This window comes from Myxocyprinus asiaticus, chromosome 47, assembly GCF_019703515.2.
Source record: "Myxocyprinus asiaticus isolate MX2 ecotype Aquarium Trade chromosome 47, UBuf_Myxa_2, whole genome shotgun sequence".
NCBI lineage: Eukaryota > Metazoa > Chordata > Actinopteri > Cypriniformes > Catostomidae > Myxocyprinus > Myxocyprinus asiaticus.
The window spans coordinates 27,491,497-27,511,236 of NC_059390.1; the positions used below are offsets into that span (position 1 = coordinate 27,491,497).

At 37.5% G+C, this 19,740-nt stretch overlaps 1 protein-coding gene across 6 annotated transcripts in view; it reads left to right on the top strand.

The window, feature by feature from the left end:
* The window catches only part of tbc1d22a (TBC1 domain family, member 22a), a 222,600-nt gene that overhangs the window by 58,443 nt on the left and 144,417 nt on the right, over positions 1–19,740 (top strand). For 3 of the 6 annotated variants that reach the window (XM_051691574.1, XM_051691577.1, XM_051691576.1), the window contains 2 exons: positions 2,631–2,745; positions 13,741–13,794. In XM_051691574.1, coding sequence (XP_051547534.1) covers positions 2,631–2,745; positions 13,741–13,794 — 169 coding nt within the window. The remainder of the gene's footprint in view (positions 1–2,630; positions 2,746–13,740; positions 13,795–19,740) is intronic. The other 3 variants (XM_051691575.1, XM_051691579.1, XM_051691578.1) reach the window with 1 other exon arrangement.

Consider the following 19,740-nt stretch of genomic DNA (forward strand, 5'->3'; position numbering starts at 1 on the left):
ATTTCAAAAGAGTCAAGAAGAGTCCATGCTTCCCACAAAATATGTTTGATGTTCTGAGTGCAGTCCTATGGGGCCTGGGTAGCTCAGTGGTAAAATACGCTGGCTACCACCCCTGGAGTTCGCTCGCTTCAAATCCCAGGGCGTGCTGAGTGACTCCAGCCAGGTGTCCTAAGCAACCAAATTGGCCCGGTTGCTAGGGGGGGGAGAGTCACATGAGGTAAACTCCTCATGGTCGCTATAATGTGATTCATTCTCAGTGGGGTGCATTGAGCGTGGTTGCCGTGGTGGATAGCGTGAAGCCTCCACATGCGCTATGTCTCTGTGGCAACGTGCTCAACAAGCCACTTGATAAGATGCGCGGGTTGACGGTCTCAGACGTGGAGGCAACTGGGATTCGTCCTCCGCCACCCGGACTGAGGTGAATCACTACGCGACCACGAGGACTTAAAAGCACATTGGGAATTCCAATTCCAAATTGAAAAAAAAAATTAAATAAAAAATGAATGCAGTCCTGCGATTGGTTGACATCAAAACATTGTAGTGTAGAAAGGTTTAAAGGTCATGAACTTTCAATTGTTCTCTGCTCCAGTGGGGTGGTGATCTTTCAACATAGTGGGTGAGTATGTGATTGTAGGCATCCCACCAGAGGAATGTGAATCCGAATCCAAAGTAGCCTTGCCTCATTAAATGTAGTCCGATGGGCTTGCCGAACATGAATTTTCTTTGCAAAAACTGCTCTGTCAATGCATCATGGCCCTGAGCAAGATTCCTTCCACTCCTTTCCCCATATTCCTAAAAATTATTTTGCATTTAAAAGCATCACATCAAAAAACATGAGCAGGGTTAAGAAAAACAGGCATGCATGGAGGAGGCCTCCACTGTAGATGTCTCCTAACCAAATAAATGGATAATGTATTCGCTCCTGGCACTTCAATACACTCCAACTCGCTCATTGATTTCTGCTGTCTGGTTTAGTGTCTAATTTCCACATTCTAATGGGCTTCTGAAGGAGAAAGAGAGAGAACTGGTCTTGGCTTTCTCTAGGAGAGGAGGTGGGAGGTTTCGTGAGAGAATAGAGGCAAAGGAGATGTCAAAATTGTGGAGGTACTAACATTACCAGTCTGAAGTTTTTGATAAATGGAGCTTTGATCATAGAAAATATCACAGATGAAGAAGACGCACCGTTTGATCGACAGAATCATGAAAAACGAGCACAAGCCACATTGTACACTTTTATTGTTTAGGGCTCAATGTGAGAGACGAGTTTATTCGGGGATGACAGAAACATGACGCCCTGAAAGGAGCACGGTAGATGTCAGCGTCACAGAGAGACGGAAAGGGAAAGAAAGAGACTTCCATTTTCCCTCTTGATTTAAGTCAGACTTCAAGCTGCCTTTAATTCCATCGAGCTGACAGCAAGGTGAATCATAAAAACCCTCGTCACCATCACTTTGAATTAAGATAGAGATGTTGCCTCCGAAGAAAGGAAAACCAAAGTTGCGCAAAATTTCTTGATTTACAGTGCCAAAAAAGAACAACGAATAAACAACATCTGAAGTTAGAAAACTGATGTTACTCGTAAGCCAATCATAAAACTTTGTCTTTATTATTCATAAATGTATATAAAGGTTGTCCGTGATTTTGCCTAGTAGAACGTGCTGCTTTATCAACCACTTTTTGTTTTTGGTCCTGGAACAACAACTTTGAACTACCCATGTAAATTAAACTACATAAACTCAAAGGGGAATGCTAGGTTGTTAAGAATGTTGTTGTTGAAGCCCCTAACCTATCCCTAACTTTAAACCTAACCTACCCAAATTTCAGAGGGAAATGATTGATTGTTGTTGAAGCCCTTATTCCCATCCTCAAGCCTATTTCTAGCCCCAACCCTATCCCTAAACCTAACCTGTCCCAAATTCAGAGGGAAATCAGTTGCTAATAAGAATGTTGGTATAGAGCTTAATCCCAGCCCTTACCTCAAATTGAATTCTAACCTACCCCTAAATTCAGATGGAAATGATTAGTTAATAAGAATGACGTTGAAGTCCCTTAGCCCAGCCTAAGTCTATCCCTAAACCTAATTCTTATCTTAAACCTAATCCTAAAATCTGAATGATACAGTATGTTGTAAATATCTCAACCCCAGCCCTAAAGTTGAACCTTGCCCAATCCTAAACCTAACTTAATCCTGAAGCTAACCCTAAACCTGAATCTAAAATCTGATTGGTTTTTACGAACAACCAACAAGGATGTTGATCTAGGAACATCTTCTGCTAGGCCAAGTCATGGTCACCCATATTTAAGTCAAGAGCGCCCTCTAATAATAAAAATGCACACAGCTACTTGTAGTTTCTCACCTTGCTGTCTGCGCTATTGGATGTTGTGATGTTAATGATTAAAAAGCTCAGAAGGCTTAATTGATTTTCTTAATTGATTGCTGGCTGAAGGTGGCTGATCCCACTGTGTCTCTAATGAAAACACTTTGAGTGACCTTGAATGCTCAAATTGTAATACTAACAGTAGCCTTTTATATGTCATATTGCTTGATACAGTGTAGCTCAATATCTGCTGCATACATATTAATGGTGAAGATGTATCCATTCTGATATGTTGTTCTTTTTTGCTTGTAGATATTTGAGCGGATTCTGTTCATCTGGGCGATTCGGCATCCGGCCAGCGGTTACGTCCAGGGCATCAATGACCTTGTCACACCCTTCTTCGTTGTTTACGTTTTTGAGTATATTGGTGAGTCAGTAGCCTTTTTACAATACCAGACGTATCCACATTATTCCTGAGTCCCATAATGCTTTGCAGGCGATGTGGACGGTACTTCCGTTTAAACGTAAACAATCGTTATGTATTATCGCAGCATTAAAATGACAGAAACTTGAGAACAACTGATCACAGAATTATAGTGAGGCGATATTGTTCTTCCTCACCTATCTGTTAATGATTATGGGTTTCAGGATGATGGCCAAATATCGCAAATAGAAGCATTTTAGTTATTTTGTTGAGTCTTTATCCATCGATGGAAGACTAACCTGAAAAGCTATGTAGCATATTAGTGCCTTCACAGCTGTAAAGTTAGACATGTTTTGAGAACTGTAGATAATTATGTTTATTTTAAAGCATATATTGAGTGTATTCAGAACCTGAAGAATTTGTTGTATCGAGATGATGTACTTATTGCAGATACAAGGGAGGTCCAAACAGCAGGATGCTCGTGTATTACAGGACTCAGGCGATGAGACTGTCATGCTGCCATTTTTCGGATAAAATACAATTATTTTGTGGGAGATGACTGTGTAGTAAACTCAATCTAGCTTTTAATTGTTAGTTTATTTGGACATATATTATAAACAATGTACACAAAAGTTCAATGTTCTCTGTAAAGCAGTACAATAAAACTATAAAACAGTATGTATTATTAAAAGTAAATTTATTGATACTGAATTAATGTCCACACTGTTTTTCAAGTCACCTTTTCCCCTTAAGGGAAGACAAGCACATTCTGCAAAGACACTCAAAAGAAAGTGAATTGCAGGCAGGAAAAATGCAGGGCAGAGGAAAATCAGAATAGTTAATTTCAAAAGTGATAAAACATCTCACTACTGTACATGTCTCATCTAATAATTATGGTCTTCCACTGTAATATTTATCTATGTAGCATCACAGCATGAAAACAGTTGAAAACATCATCACTTACTCACAAACAGTTCAGGAAAAACGCTGTTCCTTTTTATACTCTGTAATAATGCCAGTTCAAAACTTGTGAAGCATTCACATGCTAAATAGATGCTAAATAGAAATGAACAAACTCTCAACATTTCGAATGAACTTTCAGCACATGTACACACACCTGTTAGCACAATAATGCTATAGTTTATGTAAATCATTGTGCTCCGTTTCCGGATGTCTATCGTAGCCGGACCGTAACGGTGGATAATATAAGTAATCCCCACTGTTGACTTCTTGCCAATAAAGTGAAAAGAGCACACAAATAAATTATTCCTTTTTCAAGCTTTTTCAAACAGATGTTCCTAAGTCAATCCTTCTGTAGGCAGCTGATGGAGGAAGGAGCATCTGGGACAGGAGCGCTTTGCTTTGAGAGTGGTTTCTGATCATAACATTGCTGTTTTAGATACAACTTTAGTTTCGCTTGATTATTTGGATAAGCATTAACTGCACACATTGTCTGGGAAATTTTTAAGACATCTTACAACATTTAAAAAGCAAGAATCTAACCACGACACGCAACCAAGCAGTGACCGGCTACACACAAAACGCCAACCAGTCGCACTTCCGCTAGCCAACAGGAAATTCCACACACCTTGTGAAATACAGTGGACTTGCTGAATATTGAATATTGTGGATAAAGTCCAATAATTATGTTCAGGACCCTGGCAGAACACTAAAACAACACAGCTGTATAAACTCCCACTGAGTTATTAATTTTTCTGTTTTTCAATCTTGGTTTTGCGCCAGCATGTCAGTGTGGGTGTTTTGCCAACAGAGAAAAGCCCAATGGCATGAATTTAATTTCTTTTCTCAATCATAAGCTCATGATATTTATCATAACCTGCCCATTTGAAAACCTTCAAAGGGTCTTCGGGTTCTTTGTCAGATGGCATTCGCTGTGGTTGTACTCAGCGCCCTTTTTCTGACCTTTCCACCTTCATTGCACAAGTGCTTGATCTCCAGTAATCTAAACAGGCCATCCAGAGCAGACTAATTATTCTAAAGAGCCCAGAGGGACCTTTCCAATGGACTTATGGGACAGTAATAAAATGATCCATACAATGAGCAAGGACTGCTTTATTGATGCACCAATCAAATGGCATGTGAGGGTCTTTTCCCCAGGAATTACAGCTGTTTCCATGCATGGGGACAATTTTTCACATTTGATTTTTACATTTCTTTGCTGATTTGATTTTCAAAGTCCCCAGTTTATACAAGTTCAGCCCCATTTGCCCAGATGAAATTAGATCCGTAGGTATGAAGACGTGAATGCTTGGCTAACGCATTACAAACGCATGGCTCAGATTCTTTAAAAAATGGATGTGGTGTTATTCAGGCGCCTAGGTATAAACATGTCTACAGGATACTACCCTACAAAGGCAGAACACAGTAACTACATATTTTTATCAGAGTTTTGACTGTAATGGGGTCTTAAAGACCAGGGGTTTTCAAACTTTTTGATTCCAAGGACCCCCTGATATGATGATCCCTTTACAAGGAACCCTCTTCTTCAAATGTAAAGTTAAACACTGCATGTTTATATATGCTGTAGATACCCAATTATAACTCATTCTAATTAGCAGAATTTGTTGTTATTTCAGTGTGTCTACTGTTGTTATTTCCAAAGCCAGGCCTGTCTGAGACTAATTTTGGGGATCGTAAAAGATTTTTCTTGTTGTAGGGCAAAATTGTCAGTCTTTGATCGCTGAATGGGACATGTTCACAGACGGATAATTTACTGTCTTTGTCAGAACTTTGTCAGAGACTAAGATCATTCCAGTGTCAGTGTGACTGCTCCTACGACAGCCAGATGAGCTAAAACATCGAGTCAACATTGTCAATCGGAAAGGACCAATCGTGCAATCATAAAGGGTCATAAAAATCATACAGTGTGCATCTGGCTTTTTTGCTCAAAACAAAGGCTGTCATTAGAATAAAATAATCACTTTTACTTTAGTTCAGTTGAAAAACATTTTTTTTTTTTTTCTCAAACTTTCCACGGATCCCCTAGTACATCCTGCGGCCCCCTGTGGTGCCCTGGACCTCTGTTTTAAAATCCCAGTCTTAGACTACGATCTGTCCTTTGACAGACAGATTTGGCTTAACTATGTTTGGTTCAGAGAAAATTAGCTATCTGGCTGGACAATCAAAAGCTTCAAAGCTATTTTTCTTAGTTTCAGTGCTGGCGAATTCACTGCGTTCTGGCTTTGTAGGACAGTATATCTAACTTCAAAATTGTTGATCTGACATGACACCTGAAGTTTTTGCAAATTCACACTAAAGCACCCTTTGTGTCAATGCTCATAATGCTAACACCTTATGCATTCTAAAAGCTTTGATGTTCATGTGCAATAATAAAATAATATTTGTGGCTTAGCCTTGAGTGGTGATGTTGCTCGATGGTTTTGATGCACTATTTGTTCCTCGGTTTCCTCTTCTCTCTTCCATCCAGCATATTTTCAGGCTTTTAGCGAGGGATTAGATGCTTAATTGCTCTCGCAGAAAGGTGCACTCTGTTTCTTTATTTTGAATGTGTGCATTTTTATATGCATTTATATTTGCCAGAGGCTAACAAGCATGTCTAAAGATAAAGATCTATTTGTTCTCCCACAATAAAAATGTTTTTGAAAGCTGCATCTTTCTCCTGTGACAGAGAGATTTTGGAGAAGTGTAACTGTACGCTTTCTTACAGTCATTTATTACCCACAAATCCACCCGGCCCAATAAGGCACGGTGCAATGTGTGACAAAAACTCATTCAAAGTGTGCTATTTGTGCCAAGTGCTTACTGCTGGGGGCAACCAGCAGCAAAACATCAAGATTTCACTCTGACGGGAGACCCCGATCCATCATTAAAGCACACATTACATGCTAAAAAATCCTTACTTGTTTGAAAATACTGTCTCTTTTATTTATGCTGCAATACTCTGGATCAGATTAACTCTTTAGAAGCTAGGAATGGGTGCCCTGATACTTAAGTGACAGCAGTTAATATTTAGTTTAGATAGCTTCAAACATAATCAGAAGTTGTCACACTTATCAGAGTCCAGTGACACCTATAGGCGAAAATGTGGCCTCATTTTGAATTTTGTGATTAGTTATGGCAGTGTTTTGGGTGGTACCTTGCGGTCCGATTGGTTAAAGGGGGGCGGTAACTTGTGCCAGCACTGTAAATGGTGACTTTTGGTGTGGTGCAGCAACAGTGCTGTATTTAACAGTGAATGCACTTAGCTGACCATTATGTGGCTGTAGGCAAAACTGAGATATTGGTTGGTTATCGGTTAAAGTAGTGGTCTGATTCCTCAGCAACTTGTGAGCAACTTACCTTTTTAAAGTACACAGCAGCTTCAAAATTCCCTTTCGAGTTATCACTGTGTGTAACATGTTGTAAAACAAAACATAAAAGTCTCTTTTAGTAATGTTAACCACAGACCCTATTTTACTCATAAATTAAAATCTGCTATTCTAAGAACCCACTGGAAATTTCTAAGAGGCTCAAAAAATGCTGATACTCTTCTGAGTTTTAGGACTACAAACTTAACAGCTCTATTAGAAACTCGTTCAGTTACTTCCTCAGCAGGCCTTGCAGTCTTTGTACAAGCAATAGTGAGTTTGTTGCTGAATGTAGGTCGACACTTATGAAGAAAAAGCTCTTACTTATTTTATTGTGGTGGAGAATGAAAGAGACGCCTATGAATTCCCTTTAGTAGAATTGTGATCTCTTTAAGCCACAGATCAGATTGTTCTTGATTCCTGATTTAAAAAATGTAACCTGACAGGGCTAAATTAGAGGCCAGTTAGTCTGTTGGTTGTGTGTGCATTGCTGTCAGGGTATTGCATTATTAAAGAAAAATTGGCCTGTGTCTAGAAATAAATGCATGAGGAGACAGGGAAAATCTTCATAGTGCATTTCTGCCCTTGTTCTGAGAGCCTTCAAAATATATCTGAATAACATTCAACCCCAACAAATGAAATTGCTCATCTGTTCTGTAAGTAGTTGTATTTAGAGGGCCAAGGCCTGGTGGAATAAAACAACTCAGGTTAAATACAATGCAATTGATTTTTTTTTTTCTATTAGCAAGACGGCAGTAGACACTGTTTGCGGTAGTCAAACTATTCTGCAGGAAACATAACTCCTGAAAGTTTTTGATATGTTTGATATCAGAGTACTTTCGCAGAGCCAGGTGTGCAGGTATGAATCTCGGCACAAAGTCTGGTCCACTTTGCTGCATATTCTGGTTAGAAATGTCCACTTAGATTGCAAGAGACCATCTAAGCAACATGTACAATGACCAATAACATTTTCTTTTCTTTTTACGTGATGTTTAAGGGTGGGTTAATCATACATTTCTGATAACACCGTAATAGAGCGTAATAAAGTGGTAGCTCTTTTAAATTTTGCTGCAGCAGTCTCAGCAAACAGCTGCATAAACAACATTGATGAAATCTGAGGAATATTAAGACTTTGTTATCTGAATTACTGGGTGATTATTACGAACTTATCAAGAAAATGTCCTGGCCCTATTTTACTCCTAACCCTACTCCAAAATCAAAATAAACTAATAATAACTTTTTTCTTTTCTTATACTGTAGAAAATGAACAATTAAGATTAATTTAGGGTTATTAAGATTTTTTACATTGTGACATGATGTTTGCACATTTTCCTGCCAAATTCTCATTACTGCAATGCAGTATATACTATATATATATATATATATACACACACACACACATTGCGTTATATTTATTTTTTTTGGGTTGATTTGGCATTAATTTTTTATTTTCTTGACAGGTTTTATATGAATCACTCTCCTATCTGTTTAAATTGGTTGTTAATACTGCCTATTTCATATCTATCTATCTCAGAAAACAGAAAGTGTGTTAATATCTTGTTTACTTGAAGTGTCTCAAACAAACTTGTAATGTCTTCAGTGTTCAATGTCGCAAACCTCTTAAACTTTGTCAAATCCAATGGCTAGTTCTAACTCAAAGTGTCATTATAGCAGCTCAGTAACTTTTGTTTATTTCTTTTAATAAAATCTGCACCCTGATTCCCACAAACTCCATAGTGGTCAGGATATCGGAATTGGAGCTTGTGATTTTGGGAGGTACTTGCCAATTTTATGTGCAAAATTCATCACACATCCAGAGATAATTAGAGAGCTTGAGTAATTTTCATTTTGCGTGTCTTTTTGCATTGAACGTTCTTAAAGCTTTAACATGTCTTCAGTCTGATTGGCTGTATTTCTCTGTATGAATAAAATCCATAGAGCTTCATCAGCCCATTCTAATATCCTCATTCATTACTCTTTTAATCAGGCAGCTCCATTTGCATAGCTCGTTAAGCTACATATGTCTAATCTATCGATATTTTTAATCTACAGTGCCGTTCTTCATTTAAGTCACCATCCAATCAGCTGGCTTCTTTGTCTCGGATGGTTTTGTTCTCTGTCCACTCTGTTCTCCACCTCTGTTCTCTCCATTCTTCAGGGGAAAGCTGTTTTCCCATTAGGCAGCTATAGAGTTTTATAATTAAAAGGATTGAGTGTGATGAAATGGTATGTGCAGTAGTGTGGCACACTATTGATTCTAGAGGAAGATGGTGTAATTTGCATCATCTTCCTGAGTAAAGTTCTGAGTAAAGTTCTGGAGGGCAGATATGGTTCACTGGCACTACTTTTAAAGATCTACTGGATTGGGTGAACTATTACTGTGGGCAACACCATTGGTTGTGGATGGAAGTGTGAAGACCAATTGATGGTTCTGTTCAGGTCTGTGATTTTCTTCTGCAGTCTTGCACTGGAAGACTTTCTAAATTCTTCCATTGTTCCAAAGTTGAGGTGTCCAAGCCACCCCAAGGCATGACATTAAACATTATATAGACTGAAATACTGTGGACTCCTTGGTAACCGCATAGCAACATAACCACTCAGAACACCTTAGGAACCACAAAGCAACACCCCAGCAACCACTCAGAACACCCTTGCATCGTGGGACGGCAAAGCACCACTCAATTTGTCTTTAGAAAATGTAACAATCTGCTTCTTTTTGTATTGCAAATGCATAGTGTGTTTGTGCATGTTTGCTGTATAAAACAATATGTGCCAAGCACATCATGGCCATAGAGAAAAATTCCTTCACAAAGACATTGTTGGCACTTTAAAAACAATGATCACCACTGACACACACTCAAAATTGTCTAAAAATGCTCAGTTTACCATTTTGAAAACTTGATTGTGGAATGTCATGTGCACAATGCACAAATGTTTCAGCTTGTGCAAAAATAAGAGGGTAAACCACACTGAGAGCTTTCAGGGTGGCCTCTGAGCTGGAGGACCCTTGCCAGAAACAGCTTTAGCAAATTTCACCCATGCTCAACGTTGTGCTGCTTGGGATGAATAAACTCCCATGAGCCTGGGTATTCTCAATGGATGTTGTGCATTTATCCACTTGGATCACAAAGCTTATGGGTTCCAATTAGCCTACCACAGCAGTGATCAATAATGAAAATGCATAATTATTGCATAACTTTTCAACTTCAAAATGTTTCACACCAATCTAAATCCAGTAACTATATGCGAACTTGCCAAAGTCCAATATCTATATGCGAACTTGCCAAAATGGGGCCTCATTTTTTTTATTTTTGTGATTAGTTATGGTAGTCTCTTTCCAATTGGTTAGAGGGTGTTGGAAATTTATGTAAACTACACGGTGTTGCTCAGCCCGGGGCGCAACAACACTGAACAGCATATGGAGATAATCTGAGGTAGTACACACAGGACTAGACCAAGTGCAACTGAATGGAACAGAACGTGAGATTTTGAGTCTTGTTTAAAAGTTGAAGAACAGTATTTTTGACTTGGCATATCATCATAAATACTCATGCTGTGTGATGCTGAAAAGATACAAAACATGATTCAACAGACAACAAAGTCTTTGTGACGTATATCTACATAGACCAGCAATTAAAAAATGGCACAAACAGAACTTGTTTCATACCACAACACACACAATGCACAATGCAGGCCCTTTCAACATTTAATCGCATGCAGGATATAAATTATTGGTATCTGTATATGTGGTTAATTATATAAAAATATAACTTACAATTTTATAAAAAAATATCCAAAGTAAATTGACACGTAAGTAAATTCGGTCAGCCAGTTGCAAAATGGATTGCTGTCAACTGCAGGCTTTTGTTCAATGATACAGGAATAAAATAAACAATAGTATATTGACTTTTAAAGCCGTGTGTGTGTGTGTATATATATATGAATACGTAGATAGATATGCGATGAATTTAAATGTGATAAATTGTCATTTAATTCAATGAAATGTCATGAAATTAATTTGATTAAATTTAACCGATTGACACCCCTAGTAAAAAGGTTAATTATTTATAAAATAAATTATGCCATTAATTGTGGGAATACCTATATTTATCTAATTTGAACTAAACAATTACTGAGACCTTTAACTGCATTTTCACTAGTTGAATTTTAAAATGATCCATCATCCACTGCTGGTCAAAAGGATATCTGTAACTATTTCTTACTAGTTGAAATTCCGTTCTTGTAAAAATGAGTTTTTTTTTTTTTTTTTTTTTTTTTTTTTTTATATCAATAATTACATCGTTACTATTAAGCCATAAATGTCCATTCCTCATATAAAGAATTAAATTACAATTAATGAAAATTCTATTTTTTTATATTTGTAAATGTATTTCAACATGTTGGATTTGGCATTTCAGATATCTGGAAATCAATTTCAGATTTTAATAAACTGAAGAGTAAATAAATGTATCTTTTAATGGATCATTATTTTTTTTTTTTTTACATTATAGATAAGTGAAATTAACATTGGCACTAGTGACAACCAAAGTACATATATCCAAAATTTGCATTTTAACTAGTATTAATACCATTGCTGAAATCCAGAATTAACATTTTATCTAGTAACATTTTAATTATAGGTATGTTTTTAATTATTATCCTGCACATGGTTGAATGTCGAAAGGGCTTGCAATAATTTAAGAAGAATATTGCTGAGCAAGTAAGGTAAAGTCAATATATTTATAGCAAGTTAGATAATAACACTTCCAGTTTAATGGCACAGATTTGACAGCAACTCTATTGCCCTCTCAAGTACTGAGATTTGTTGCTGCCAGAGTAACGCAAGAACACGTTAAGCTTGTTCAACCGAACTACACTTTGGCAATGCTTTAGCCAAGCACTCGCAACTGTGGACACGTACTTGCGTAAAGTATCTTTCTTGCCTTACTCAGTTACTCTTGTATGCAGCCTGGGATTGAATAAAGTCCCATCAGTCTCAACTTTCCCACTGGATACTGTGCATTTATTCACCCTTGTGGCACCCTGGATCACGCAGCTCATGGGTTCCTAATAGCCTATGCCTATTACAGCATGTGCATTAGGTTCACTAACCCTATAACTGCTGACTCCTGCTTTCTGTCAATCTCCTGAAAGGCCTTTTCTGGCCATTCATTGATGAAGTGCCACAGGCCTCCATGGCTGAATTGAGCAGTTTGTGGTGTGTGACCCACAGTAGAGGCCTTAATGAGTATCGGTTTGTTCACATTTCTCCATTTGAAGAACTGAGCCCAGCACTGATTTTAACGCTGGTCTGATTAACTTTCCTCATTTGCTCTAACGAGTTGTTAAGTGACTGCCTTGGGATGCCTGAGATGTCTCGTGGCATGTGTTTTTCTTCTTTTTCCTTCCGAGACTTTGTCGACCAGTTTGACCTTTAGCTTTCAGTAGTTTTACTGTAGTGCATCAATGTTTAACCATATTATGAATACCATAACTTGATGTAAACAAATCATAAAACATCTAGGGATGTGCACAAGTAATCGACTAATTGAGTACCCGTTCTGCACCAGCTAATCGACTATTAAAATAGTTGTCAAATATCGCAAATTGATTTTCTTTTGCTCATTTGCCTGCCATGAGCAACACTGAATTATACTGTACTTTCCCTCTGAATCTCTCAACAAATCTCGCAATTACAATTGAGTCCAATAGCGGTGCTGTGGATGTGCATCGTTGAGGTGTTGGATGAGAGAGAAGGAGATATAATGGCATCTTTGTTTTCAAGCTGTGGCAATACTTATTATTAATATTTTGTTTCTTATCGAATTCCTCTCTACTGGTATTCGGCTCTTGTTGGATTTATGCAAACCAACGAGCAAGGATCTGCTTTTATGGTTAAAAGAAAATGTGAAGTGACACAAGAAGTTCTGAATCTTATCAGATCAGTATGTGTAAATGCGTTAAATCTCTTTAAGACCAACATAGCACATTATATAAAAAGCAAGCTTTGACCACTTGTTTTTTTTCTGAATTGCATGTGAAATGTTAAAGTAACGTGAATATCTTTGTTCTTGTTTTGAAACCGATACTGGCAATGTTTGTGAATTAAACAAAATAATTTTCACGTAAGTGTCATTTTTTTATTTGTAACTTGCATTTTAATATAAGAGTAATTGATTATTAATTTTTTGTCAGAGTACACTTCAAAATTACTCAAATGCCCATCCATAAAACATCTATCTTTGTCTGTCTGTCCGCCCAACGCAACAATAATGTAACGATAACGAACAACATTGTGTAACAATAATGAATAGTGCAACATAACTATAACGAATAACACAACGCAGTGATGGCAAATAATGCGTCGTAACTGCTCTCTAACGAATAATTCAACAGAACAAGTAACGCAAGTATAGCAATAACAAATAATAAAATGCAACGATAACGAATGGCACAATGCAACTGTAGCGAAACGCAGTAAGGAATTACAATGCAGTGTTAATGCAACGATAACGAATAATGCAACATAGCGCATAATACAACACTGTGTCAACTTGTAACGTAACAACTTTAACAGGTAATGTAGCATTAATGAATAACACAACATAAAATTATTTAATGATGCAGCGTGTTGAAGGGGCGCTCAATAATATTCTTGTTTATGTTGCAGTGACAGCTAGTGCCATAGATGCAGCATCACGCAAAAACAGAAGTACTCAAGAAGGTGCGTCCAGCAACATATGTAGAAAAAAGCAGCTTTTTCTCCAAGACATAATTGACGAGTCTACATCTCATGTGATTGACATTTTTCAAAAATACTGTTCAACTTTTCTATTTGAAATGTTAGTGATTAACAGGCCCAGACGGAATTTGCACTTGCAGAACTCTGCAGAAAACTCTGTAGATTTCTGCAGAATTGTGACATCTGTCATTCATAAAAGTGTGATGCATTCCTCATCTTGTGCATGTTTGTTTATGAAATATTTTGGCTAATTTCATGACTCTTTTAGCTACCAATAAGAGTGTAGTATTCTCAGGTTAATTTTGTACATTTTGATATGTTTAAACCCCTTCCGCAGAACTCCGCAGATTTTCCCTAAAAATCAGTGCAGAAAATACGTCTGGACCGTGTTGAATAGCAACAAAAATACTGAGTGTAACTTTAATGAGTAATGTAACATAACTTTAACCATTAATGTAACATAGCATTAACAAGTAAAGCAACATTAACGAATAACACAATTTTAATAAGTAACGTAACATTAACAAATAGCGTAACGTTAAGATTAATGCCCATTTCGCTTTCTTCTGTCTTCCCCATAAGCTCTGCTATGTCTACTATTGTAAGCAGCGCACATTTCTTTTAATCATCTCTGAGTGTTCAATTCTAAGAAAGATCTGGAAAAATTGCCTTGTCATAAAGTCATTCGTTTTCTCTGACTAATCACAGTTATTGAATATTCTTGGATCTAGTTTAATTACTTTGCTATAAAAAGCTATAAATTGAATTTCTGCACAGATCCTCGCTCTGAGAAATCACTTTTTGTTCATTTACATCACCGAAATGTGTCATACTTGACTTGGTGCAGCTTATAACAATTAATGAAATCATTTTCACTTAAAGTTCGAAATATTCCATGGGAAAGCCATGCAGTCACCCGTGTAAATGTATTTGCTCTGTTATTGAATATTGTATTTGTTATCAATTCTATTTATTATTTAGTATCAATTTACAAGAACTGAAAGTGCCATTTTATTGTCTGCCCATGTTCTTAATGGCTCATGAGTTTCCCCATTACTGTATGGGTAATGACTCCCTTTACGCTTCTAATAAAAGCAAATTAATTCTTTAATGGGCTAATCTTGCATCATATTTCACACTCAGGGATGTTCACCTCTCTTTTGGCCACTACTGCTGCTCTTACATGCAATACTAATAAGTAGTAGCAGTGGATGGAGTTGTCAGGCACAAAGTGATGTGTATTGTATAGTTCTTTACCAGTCCATGCTGTCACGTCAAGCTATTTCAAACACTGCACTGCCGTTCTACAATAACACACTCCCACTTCTGGACACTGAGCAGCTATAAAAACATTGTAACATTTCTGAAGTTACAACGATTGCCATAGTTACTCATCCAGGGAGCCGTTCATGCCTCGGTTTCGAGACCCACAATTTTATGTTCTAAAGTGCATTTATGGTCCTTAACTCACACAGAAGCCACAGCTCTCCAACATGAGTGTATTTCATGCACGGCCAGACATTTTTTTTATTGATTTGTAGTAGTTATTGTAAGTCTATTTTAGTTTTTCTTTTTCTTGTACACACGCTTGACGTACATTTTGAACAGTATTTCATTACTGGACTCATATGGTTAAGCTTCAGGAAAGTAGCTCTTCATTGTGGCTTGTTTTTGCTGATAATAAAAATATAATCTGAGTTTGTTAAAGGAATGTTGCAGGTTCAATACAAGTTTAGCATGAAAGAAAATATTAATTAGTAATTTTTGCTTAGGCAAGTATCAGTATTACTATTGCACAAATTTAGGATTTGGAACAAAAATCGAAACCAAAGTATAACATTTTGCCGCATAACTCGTCCTGCATATTTTTTATGCGTGTTACATGATCCGATAAAAACTGAGGAAAAAATGCCAACTTCTGGCAACCATTCAGACCCCCCATCAACCACATAGCGCGTTCTTTTTTTGGTAACCTATATCTGGTACCTTTGTGATTACATTTCATTAACTGAAGCCGTTTTTTAATTTTAAATTTGGTTTGTTACCTAAGTAAGTCACTAGGGGAATGTTCTGGCACTGATTAAGTATGTGGTAATTCTGAAATGTGGTTTTGAGTTTGTTTGTGCCATTGGCCTGTCCAACTTGCTTCAGGAATCACAAGCAAAACTCATTTAGAGCAGTTCTCAGTGCAGACTATTCCTCCCTTAACATTTCCTTCATTACTTCCAGACATGATCTCTGTAAATCACAAATGAATCTAAATCTCGTTTTCAACGGCAACTATGTTTACACCATAATTACCACCCCAGTGCTCATTATGCAGCCCTGTTGAAGTGACATGTTTGCTGAGTTGACTACCATGTTAATTAACCTTGCCTTCAATTACCAGTCCATGGATTCTTTTCAATACTCATTAGCCAATGCAGGGGGCAGTAGTGGGCTGTAGTGGGTTAAAGGATTAGGACACCCTATGGGTCATATTGCATAATCCACCAGACAGAGTTTCTGCAGTAACTTCCTGTGGCTGGTAAAAAAACACTTCTGGGCTGTCTTTGGTGATGGTTATGAGGCTGGTGAAAGCTCATCGCGTCCATTAACTAAATTTCGACCGGTTGTGCTGGCCTGCAAACCGAGGGCATATGACGGGGCAGGGCTGTAGTATCATTCCAGCTCCTTGCAGTTCCAGTATGCCAAAGGAAATGTACCCTTGACCTCAATCGAAAGGAAACAGCCCATGTCAGCGAAGTAATAGAAGAGCCTGTCTCCAGATGGAATGGTTTGAGATTTACGTTTTGAAGCACCACAATACAGTGGCAAGCGATAACGTCTATCACTTCAATGTAAATCTGAGTTTTGTTCTAGCTGTCCACGACTATGACAAGTGATGAGCATCGGGTCATTTTGTTGGTCGCCTTTTTTCTGTTTCAGTGGCAAAATTAACGTCTTTTCATTTGATGGTGCTTTTTTAATTATTATTTCATTACTCATATTTCCATCCAAGTTACACATTTAATTTATGTGAAGAATCAGAATATTGTAAAAACGATTTATGAATAAAGCAGCGTTTCCATCCCATGACTTCAAGAGAACAAAATTGTCACTTCCAGGGAAATTGGCATACAACTGAAGTTATAGCCACTAGGGAAGCCACTGCGGCCTTGTTTGTTCAGTGTAATAAATTACTTGAGGTTTAGAGTGCATAGACAAAATGCTCTCCCAAACCTCATGTTTGTTAGTGTTCAGCGGCAGATGCCTTATATCTGCGAGCGAAAGCATGTCCCACAGTTCTGGGAGATAATAGTAGACAATATTTTTGGGGACAGGCTTTGGCATTTCGAAATAACCAGAGCAACATTTGTGATGATGTTGATGATATTCTCTGAGTGAACTATGTACTGTATACACATGGCTTGTTGAGGCAAAATCACGTGAATTTTTTGACGCGCGTCTGCATTCCTATATAAATTCTATAGGAATATATTCAGTAAATGTGTTTCCATTGTAGTTTTTTTGCATGTCGTCTTACCAAATAAAAATGCATCCATCTCAAACAAGTATGTATGGACTGGAAACGTTTCTGGAATGTTTATTCGCATCTTGGTATTTCCATCCAGCTTTTTATATGTGATATCACAACATTTGCATAAAAATATGTGAATGGAAACCCAGCTATTATTGTATATTTGTTTTGAGTTTAGTGTTTGTGTGTTTTAGTGTGGTACTTGTAACCCTGGTTGGGAATCTACTTTAAGTAGCCATTTAATCAACAGTCCGTGGCTTGTGTGAATTGTGAAATGATGGTTTATCAACAGAGATCTCTGAGTTCTACAAGAAGGCAGCACAGTGTGTGTGTTGTCTACTCTGGTCTGTATGCTTACCGTGCATGCTGGATGGATCTCTACCGACATCTGCTCTTTTCTGTTGCGATGCGTTCAGACATATGGTGTGATGATGACCTCACAGTTGAAATCATGGTCACAAAGTAGTACACCTTATGCTTTCATGAATCTGTGCATACATGCAGGCATGTGAGTAAACCTTTCGCACTCACCCGCTCCAGTACATGAGTAGTACATGCTATTCAAAGAGAGAGTTCACCCAAAAATGAAAATTCTCTCATCATTTACTCACACTCTTGTCATCCCAGATGTGTATGACTTTCTTTCTTCTGCAGAACACAAAGATTTCTAGAAGAATATTTCAGCTCTGTTGGTCCACACTATCCAAGTGAATGGTGACCAGAACTCAGAAGATCTAAATAGGACATAAAGGCAGTATAAAAGTAATCCATAAGACTCCAGTGGTTAAATCCATGTCTTCTGGAGTAATATGATAGGTGGGGGTGAGAAACAGCTTAATATTTAAGTCCTTTTTTAATGTGAATCTACACTTTCGCTTTTACATCCAGCCACCTACTGGTTGGGGCTGGTTAAATGTGGATGGTTATACTAAAAAAGGACTTTAACATTCATCTTTTTCTCACCCACACCTCTCATATCGGTTCAGAAGACATTGATTTAACCACTGGAGTCATATTGTTTACTTTTATGCTGCCTTTATGTCCTTTTTAGATCTTCTGAGTTCTGGTCACCATTCACTTGGATAGTGTGGACCAACAGAGCTGAAATAGTCTTCTAAAAATCTTTGTGTTCAGCAGAAGAAAGTCATACACATCTGGGATGGCATGAGTAAATGATGAGAGAATTTTCATTTTGGGGTGAACAATTCCTTTAACAGTGACTCCACTGACTAACCCATTGAGACTGTGTTTGTGCAAAAAAAAAAAAAAAAAAAAATGTGATTTGTGTCTTACAGAAATATTGAATGTGTGTATTGTCATTGTACCAAAGACCGTAGTGCTTTTTATATCTGCCTATTTTGACACAGCTGCACTAGATAACAAAATATCAAACCAAGTGACAAACAAATGCTGGAGCTTTTCTCAGAGCTAAATTGTAGTAGTTAATAATAAATAATATATTTGAAAATTACTTTTTTGGGACAACTCCATAGGAGATAGCTACAGTGGCTACAAAAACATAATTTACCCTTAAACACGTAATGTACTTGCAGTTGTACTTTTGACCACAGGAGGTACTGTTGGCTTGTTTTACGCCTTCATCTTCTCATCAGCTTCTCTTTGTGTGTCCTTGTTTTGTGCTGAGTGCAAGTGCCATTAAGGGACTCTGCTCTGTAAGAACTCTCGCACGACTGGAGAGATTAACACTGCCTTATTACAGCCCACACACACAACAACACTCGCGAGTACCTTGATTCCTAAGCGGAAGGCCGTTATGTGAAAGCACAATGATTCTGTCCACCATTTAAAGGTCATCCAGAACCAAACTCTACAACTGCCTACTTTTCCTCGCCCTGTCATAGGAGTCAGACTAATGCTCTGTTCCTCACCTTAGTGAGCTGCCTACCTAGACAGCATTTTAAGGCATCATAGGCATGTTCCTGACATGAAGGCTGTTTAAAATTATGCTGCCTTCGAAGATGCCGCATTTTGGCCAAATTCTAAGGCAGCATTGCATTCCTTCATGGAGAATACAATTGCATCATTGCTGCAACATTAATGGGAAATATTCATCCAAGATGGTGGACAAAGCGAGAGAAACGTAGATTATAAATATAATTTACTACTTTACCCAAAATGTTCATGTAGTGTTTTTTATACACTTATTGGAGTGATTCTCACAAATTCTGTCGGAAAATATCTTTTGGTCATATTTAACCCCAAATCAATCTGAAAAAAATAATAATAATACAATTTAAAAAAAAGTGCAATTATATTTTGTTTTAGGAAAATTAAGTCTACATTTAGGACCATTACAAAGTTTTACATTGGGTCATTATTTTCAGGATGCTTAAACACATTGTCATATTTTATCATAACACGTCAGGACGTTTTACTTTTACTATTCC